The sequence below is a fragment of the Ceratosolen solmsi genome, unplaced genomic scaffold (genome assembly GCF_000503995.2).
Source record: "Ceratosolen solmsi marchali unplaced genomic scaffold, CerSol_1.0 scaffold56, whole genome shotgun sequence".
Lineage (NCBI taxonomy): Eukaryota > Metazoa > Arthropoda > Insecta > Hymenoptera > Agaonidae > Ceratosolen > Ceratosolen solmsi.
In genome coordinates, this window is record NW_011948425.1 from 4,773,465 (window position 1) to 4,781,372 (window position 7,908).

A 7,908-nucleotide genomic window follows, 5' to 3' on the forward strand; every position below is an offset into this window, starting at 1 on the left:
GTTGTGGGGGGGGGGGGGGGGTAGAAAAGGTTTTTTTCGATGCTCTCTGTTGGTAATTTTGCTTTTTAAACAACTTTGTCAGAAAATCGATAAGCAAATAATTTTCGTTGGGTTTCTTTTTTTTTTTTTTTTTTTTTTTTTTTTTTTTTTTTTTTTTACATTACCTGTGATGTCTTTTACTTCCTTACGATTAATATATTCACGATAAATAGCTCTCAATAAATGACTACCAAGTCCAATATTTTGAAAAGGTGGTAACACTAAAACCTGAGAAATACGAGGTCTTGTATGGTGAGGATAAGCATAATACTGATAAACAGTTGCAAAGCCAATTGTTGCGTATCGCACAGAATCGCCTTCCGTTTTATATCTTTCAAACCTGGATATTTTTAAAAACATTGTCAATTAATTTATTAAATGCTTAAGAGTTCGTTTATATTATTAAACGTCGACAAGCATGAAAACTTACATGTTAAAATAATGCCATTGATCATCGTCGATATCAATGAAATTTGCAGCATCGACATGCCACAAAAGAAAGGTTTGTAAACGCAGATGATATTCTTTAAAATTTTTATAACTCATATCGGCCTTATATACTTCAAAAGTTCTTATTTGAAAATTATCTGTACGGTACAATAGAACAATTATTTCTTACGTTGTATAAATAAATAAATATTTATTCTCATATACGTAAGCATGCGTGCACGTGAATGCATGCAAATGGGGGCATATATGCGCGCGCGCGCTAACTGTACGCGTGTGCGTTGGTTTGCGCTTGTGCGTGCGTGCGTGTACTACAAGCGTATGTATACACACTTATACAGCGTATGTATAGATGCGCAATTGATTTCCAAGGTGCATCGAGTACGGTAAGAGAAGTCTATCGTATTTGCACGCAAGCGTATATACGCACACGCATGCATGCGCGCGCGCTTACAAATTGATATTAAAATTTACCATCGATTGAAAAGGAATATATTAATTCCCCAGCTGGCTTAAAATTCTCATCTTTTGACAGAGATTTGACAAACGTATCGATATTTTCATGTACATTAGGGGCAAGTTTTTCCGATATTTTTTGCAAAACTTCATCAGGCTCAACATCCTCGCAAATCAATTTGTTCACTTTCTCAGAATAAGTCATACCCAGATACGTTTCTAATGAACCAGCTGTATAATAAAGTTTTACATTCAGATCTTTGTAGCCAAATAATGTTTCGCTAAAAATAATTTATTTACATATAAATATTTAATTGGCAAATACAATCGTTTTGCAAATCTCCCGTACTCTTACCAATCTCCAAACACTTGATGAGACATATCTGGTTTAAATGTCGTACTATCGTCTTCCAAGTCCTCCACCTTTCGAATGAATTTGAATTCCAAAGCATCATTACTACTGATAACAAAGGGCTTCAATCGAGCTGCTATTGCTTCTTCCATATTGCTAAAAGAATCTAGAAAATAAATTAATTACCAAACAGCTATTACCAGCTCGGACACAAAATCATCCAATTAAAAATAATTGAAATTTTTTACAATGTGTATCAACTTGACGCTTAGAGCGTTGCGTATGTACGACAATAATAATTTATAAAGAGAAAAATTATGTAGGCGATGGTAAATAACTCTGCATTATAATATATTGTGCAATAAATAATGAAATGAAATATAACGTCGAGGATGTCCTTAATATAATGGCATTCGATATAACCTTAACGGTTATTGCCGCTTCACCCAACGATTCAATAACAATTGTCGCTAAATTTTTTTGCCCTAAACACAGCTATTATTTAATTATCACAGATGAACTTACTCAATTTATAATTGCCGACACTTAACCGTTTTTGAGTGACGCCTATTGTTTGAAACGTGATCACTAATGCTCTTCGCGCCAAATGTGGCTCCCAAAATAAAATAATAATAGTGATAGGTAAATCACGTAGGCAGCTGGCGAAATTAGTGCAAACTATATCACCTTCGTCAGATTCGCATGAACTTATCAACAATTTTGTTGGGTAAAATTGGACTAGGAATTACGTGTAAGGCCGATTCGGCCTTTATCCGCAATATATTGCCGCAGCTTCTTTCTCATAACACAAGATTAGAGAGTGAGGTTAAGAGAGATTAACCTTTAAATTTTATCATTACAATGGCTACGAGTTAAAAAGGAAGTATAAAAAATTATTTCAACTAGCGAACTGTTGGCTAAGGTTTGTAAAAGACAATGGCGAATCGCACGGTTAAAGATGCGAAGTCGATAAGGGGAACGAACCCTCAGTATCTCGTGGAGAAAATTATTAGGTCGAGAATTTACGATAGTAAATATTGGAAAGAAGAATGCTTTGCCCTCACCGCGGAACTTCTCGTTGATAAGGCTATGGAATTAAGGTACATATTATTCTTCTTGTAATTTTAGATTTCTTTAAGCATACTTAGGCCAAGGTATTTTGTTACAGATTTTTAGGCGGCGTATTTGGTGGAAATATCAAGCCAACGCCATTCTTATGCTTGGTATTAAAAATGCTTCAGATTCAGCCTGAGAAGGATATTATTGTCGAATTCATCAAAAATGAGGAATTCAAGTATGTTAGAGCCTTAGGTGCATTTTATATGCGCCTAACAGGAACATCCCTGGATTGTTATAGATATTTGGAGCCGCTTTTAAACGATTACCGTAAATTAAGGAAGCAAAACAGACAAGGCCAATTCGAATTGGTTCATATGGATGAGTTTATCGACGATCTATTGAGGGAAGAGAGAACGTGTGATATTATATTGCCTAGGATACAAAAAAGATATGTACTCGAAGAAAATAACGAACTTGGTAATGGCATATATATTTTAAGATTACATTTTGTCTCCCTCTACTCCACATATTCGTCTTAATAAAATCATTTGTAATAACTTTGTATTTTCAGAGGCTAAAATATCGGCCTTGGAGGACGATATGGATGATAATCTAGAGAGTTCGGAAGAAGAAGAGATACCTTCGCCGATCGAACGTCCAAGAGCGGATGATTACGACAGAGACAGAGATCGATATAGGGATCGGGACAAGAGGCATTCGCGTTCTGACAAAAAGGAAAGGCTGCGCTCGAGAAGCAGATCCCGATCTAGGGATCGCGATAGGCGGGATAGAGAGAGAAAAAGAGAAAAGGAAAGATACAAGGACCGTAGGGATAGAGATCGAGACAGGGATAGAGAAAGAGAAAGAAGACGAGATCGCGATAGGCTTAGGCATTAAGATAATTACTTGTAAAATATTTAAAGTAATTTAAAAAAAAAGAGAGAAAAAAACTATACATAAAACTCATAGACTTTAGTCATATTTTTATCTTAAATATTAATTTAAATAAAATTTTTATTAAACAATGACACTATATTTTTAGTCAAACAATTTTAATTTTAATTTTAATTTTAGTTTTAATGAATACATTAATGTTTTTCTCAGTACTTATTTACAATATAACAATTGCCATACATCGGTTCAGCTTAAAAATTAATATTTCAAAAAATTCATCCTTGAACAATTTTTTACACACTACATTTCATATAATACATATGCGTGATCATCAATCTATTTCCGTTTCTTAACAATATCAGAAATAACGTTTCTAGAGAACAAATGTTATACAGAGGAATGCACTCCGAGATCCATTTTATTAAAATATACTTTTATACTATTTATATCTCAAAATGAAAAAATATATTTGACAGTTAAAAAACAGGCAATAGCCCTCTTATCTAACATCGCTATATCAAACAATTAAAAAAATATTTATTTTCAATGAAGATGAATCGAGTCACGTAATTCTAGGCTTAAAATGTAGGTGAATTTAGGATAAATAATCTTTCCTCCTCCTTTTTTATCCATTTCAAAAGTTTGCCTATTGAATTAATTGCATCTGTTTTTGTTATTAAAGGTTCAAATGTTACGTATAATTCAAAACCAGATGTAACCTACAAAAAACGATTGTTAGAAAGGACCAGATGGGAATTCATGAGTAATGGGATAATTTGAGATTTGACAATATTGTGAGATATTATCTTACCCATGCCAGCATCGTTTCCTTGTCCAACTGTTGAAATATCAATTTCAAAGGTCGACTGGGTGAATGTAATCTGTGATGCAAACATTGATAGCATCCAAGCAGCCTACGACAAATACAGATACTTAAATATCCACGGTTTTACGGGCACTTTTTTGATAAATAATAATAACGGATAATGATTACCTTTGGATTTCTTCATCCGTGGTATACGGAGGCTGGAAGCCTGGACTCCAAAATTGCGCGGTACTCTTACATTTATACAGAACGTGCCGCATTTCGGACAATCCAATTTCAGCAATCGTTATAGAAGCCTTATTCATGGACTCGTTAATTGCCTCGAGGCAATTGGTACGTCTTAATTTTTCCACGATTTTCTAAACATCAATCCCTCGTGAATATTAATCAGAAGCGGGGCTTCGCGAAATTCGTCATATTTCAAAGGAAAATTACCTGCTTGGCCTCGGAGAGCGTAAAAAATACATCCCTATCAACCGTTAATAATAATAGACAAGCTTGGCAGTCCTCTGCTAAATACGATACGTGACTATACATGAAGCCATTTGAATCAAATTTTGGTAAACATATAGGAGTCCAGCTTTCGGCAGTTTTAAACGATTCCGAACTATCCACCAAATTCTGGATCAAGTGAAGATCGGCTGGGTGTATACAAAATTTCTTCATTCTAACCAATGTGATTAACTGATTATTAGCTAAGAGTATTGCGAAGACTAAATTCTGAAAACAATAGTTTTAATATCGTTAAAATAAATTTACAAAATTTCTTCATTCTAACCAATGTGATTAACTGATTATTAGCTAAGAGTATTGCGAAGACTAAATTCTGAAAACAATAGTTTTAATATCGTTAAAATCAATTCAACCGCTCTTTAGGGCTCTTGACAATTTATATCAATTTATATCGGCACCTTTATTTTACTACAAGTTTGTACAATCGTCTGTGTTATTGCATCTCTCATAGAAGGCAAAAGTGGTAAACATTTGACGGCGCTTAAAAAAAATGCCGGCTCTCGATCCATGAAATTCAACAAATGATCTATTAATCTTTCGCTGCCCGTCAACAATCGTCGCAGATCAAAGTTCCTTCTCTGCTCGTACACTTTTGTTAACTGTGATTGTGATAAAACAGATAATATCTGATTATATACATATCTGTAAATTTTAAAGATTATTTTTCATGATGAAAGCACTTATATGAAACATCGGTGTCGAAAGTTGTGTCTTGTTATCGAGAAATTTTCATACTTAAGGCCCTGTTAATGTTAGCACTGTTTGTTAAACTTACGTTAACTGGAGCACAAGCTGAGGTACGCTTTCGAGAGTTTTGGAAACGCTAACAAGAATGAGCGGCCCTCTTACAACGAATACAAAATTTGTATCGCCGGCGTGAACAGATCTGATCATGTCGTTGCCAGCTTGAACAAACGATACAAGAGCCTGCATAACTCCCATCACTGTGACTAGTTTGTCTTCGGAACTGTATCTAGAGTATATTGGTTTACCAGCCTGGCTTAAAACAAAAACGTGCTTCTTCTGAGCAAGCCAGACTTTACACTTCAGCGGATCGGCATCCAAACTGTTTTGTCCAAATTGTTGAGAAAGCTCATCCTGTAACATTAACGTTCGATTATCGAGTCGAACCAAGCAAATGATTCAATTATTATTCCTACATTTAGTTACGAGTCTAATTTGTCTTAATTAAGCTAATGTGTATCCTCTTATCAGCCAATAACCTAAATTATAGCAACTCAATAGTCAGACATTTGCATATATCGGGACAGGTATACGCAGTAGCTCAAACATTTTGACTATAAAACAGCGTTTCACTCTGTCGAGACCACCTCGATCTTGACATTAACAATAGTAAGAAAATATAACTGCTGCCCAACGCACACCTAATTACTACGGTAATCCGAATCCAGACTATAGACGTACAACGATAACAAATTTAACTTAATTATTATCCACAATAATGGAATAAACAATAATTAGTCAACCACAATAAAAAATCACGCCTAACTACTCCAATAGCCTACGAGTATTTACAAATTATAATTAATAATCCTCCATTATAATTAATAATGATGCTTTACAAAGTCATATCCAACCAGCAACGACCTAAGGCATTAACAAATAAGGTAAAAAATGGATGGATATCTCACAATTTCATTGCTGTCGAACGAAGCGGACTTTTCCAAGTTCATAGCCAGCGTCTTCGGGCTGTCGACGGGATCCTGCTGGATATCCGAGATAGTACTGGTAATACTCTCCTTCATCTGCCTATCGTCGATGCTGCTGCTCAACTCCTGCTCGAACTCCTCGAGGCTGTCGGTCGTAACCAGCATCGTCTCGGCCGAGGCCCCGGGCTCGATACCCGACTCAACCGTCACGTCCTCCACCCTTAAGGACGTTGCCGTTGCCGTTGCCGTTGCCGTTGCCGTTGACCCCGACGCCGACGACGTCGTCGCGCTCGCACTGTCTTTAGTGGCCATTACCACCAAGGCAGTGCACCCCGGGGGCCCGAATAACCACCGATCGCACCTGACCACGAATCGAACAACACGCGGTCGTCCAGAAACCGAACCCTCTAATCCCTCTATAACACGTTACTTCCTTAACGAGCGAACGAGCTCAGCAATGTCTACGGCAATGTCTATTATTTATCAATTTTATCGCCATAATGACACGCGAAACACTTAACAACGTCCCAATAATCGAGCATCCAATGCTGAATCCTCCAAGTGCTGCTGCTGGTGGTCAATGTCCGCCGTTATATCGAGACTCTGGCATTTATGCCGCCATCGAGCAGCTGATTTTTCACACACAAGCCCAACACCACCCAACACAACAAACTCGCATACGCATTAGACGTAGAGGAACGATGCACTGTTCTAGCGCTACACGGTACACTGAATGTCACTTTAGATACATAAAATACACTTTTTCTTTCCTTCTCTTTTATTGCGCACTCGCGCACCCGATTATTTTATGAAAATGCAAACGTCCTACATAAGCTTCCAGCACTCGCGGATCTTTATACTTTTATAAAGTTTCGCGACTCAGCGCCCTTTTCCTTGACCATGGACTCGCGCTCGACCCAACCAAGACGAATTATTTGTTAATTAAGAGAAGCTTTAATACCTCCACTATCCATTAGCTTATATCGATTGTTCACCTTGCAATTATTTGGCTCCTTTCATTAATAATAATTGTAGTAATCATTGTATAAATTTCATTTAACAAGAATGTAAAATCACATCGCTCGTAATAGACAAATTTTCCTTATAATAATAGCCATTCTCATCGATTTAGAAAAACGAATAAACAAATTATTATTATTATTATTATTACGTTATTATTACGATACTAATACTTTTGCATTTTCATATTTTCATATTATCATATTTTCAAATTATAAACAACTGCATTTATTTACGAACAATTAATGCCTCGCTGAAAACATTGCGCTCCTTGTGTGTTAAACAAATGTAAGCGCCTGATATGTAAAAACTGCAAATAATAATAATGAAAATAGAAATAGCTCGGTAACTGTAAATCTTACTGTTGAGTTTCATCAACACCTGTGCCGTCAGCAATGACGAAAAACCGTTTATTTTAATGGCCATTGCGTAGCTGTGTCGATTCGAATAATGATCGTATCGTACGTATGTCGAAGTATTATTTATTATCAGTTACGAAGCGACGAGAGGCTATTCCATGACCGTTTGAATGTTCAATTCGGCTCTTCCTTATCAATAAGTCGCGTCACGTTAAACGAGCTCGAATCCATTTTATGATTATATTTGCGTTCGAATTTAAGAACTGTTTGGTA

The 7,908-nt window shown here is 36.1% G+C and overlaps 3 protein-coding genes across 3 annotated transcripts in view; 1 reads left to right on the top strand and 2 right to left on the bottom strand.

Annotated features, from left to right (window-relative positions):
* Hat1 (histone acetyltransferase 1) overlaps positions 1-1,916 on the bottom strand; it is a 2,994-nt gene extending 1,078 nt beyond the window's left edge. Inside the window, exons 1-5 of the mRNA XM_011500416.1 lie at positions 1,820-1,916; positions 1,298-1,460; positions 961-1,223; positions 470-626; positions 165-379 (exon numbers count right to left, since the gene is read on the bottom strand). Of these exons, the coding sequence (XP_011498718.1) occupies positions 165-379; positions 470-626; positions 961-1,223; positions 1,298-1,446 (784 nt within the window). The 5' untranslated portion in view covers positions 1,447-1,460; positions 1,820-1,916. The remainder of the gene's footprint in view (positions 1-164; positions 380-469; positions 627-960; positions 1,224-1,297; positions 1,461-1,819) is intronic.
* A 200-nt stretch (positions 1,917-2,116) lies between these two features.
* On the top strand, positions 2,117-3,390 carry Prp38 (pre-mRNA processing factor 38). The gene is made up of 3 exons (XM_011500418.1): positions 2,117-2,394; positions 2,463-2,830; positions 2,925-3,390. Exons 1-3 carry the CDS (start codon positions 2,231-2,233, stop codon positions 3,248-3,250), a joined length of 858 nt encoding a protein of 285 aa, XP_011498720.1. The 5' UTR covers positions 2,117-2,230; the 3' UTR covers positions 3,251-3,390.
* A 166-nt stretch (positions 3,391-3,556) lies between these two features.
* On the bottom strand, positions 3,557-6,917 carry Mon1 (vacuolar fusion protein MON1 homolog). The gene is made up of 7 exons (XM_011500423.1): positions 6,239-6,917; positions 5,362-5,684; positions 4,985-5,228; positions 4,509-4,793; positions 4,242-4,432; positions 4,059-4,161; positions 3,557-3,966 (listed from the first exon to the last, which is right to left on the bottom strand). The coding sequence occupies exons 1-7, from the start codon at positions 6,566-6,568 to the stop codon at positions 3,826-3,828; spliced, it is 1,617 nt and encodes a 538-aa protein (XP_011498725.1). The 5' UTR covers positions 6,569-6,917; the 3' UTR covers positions 3,557-3,825.
* Positions 6,918-7,908: the final 991 nt, after the last annotated feature.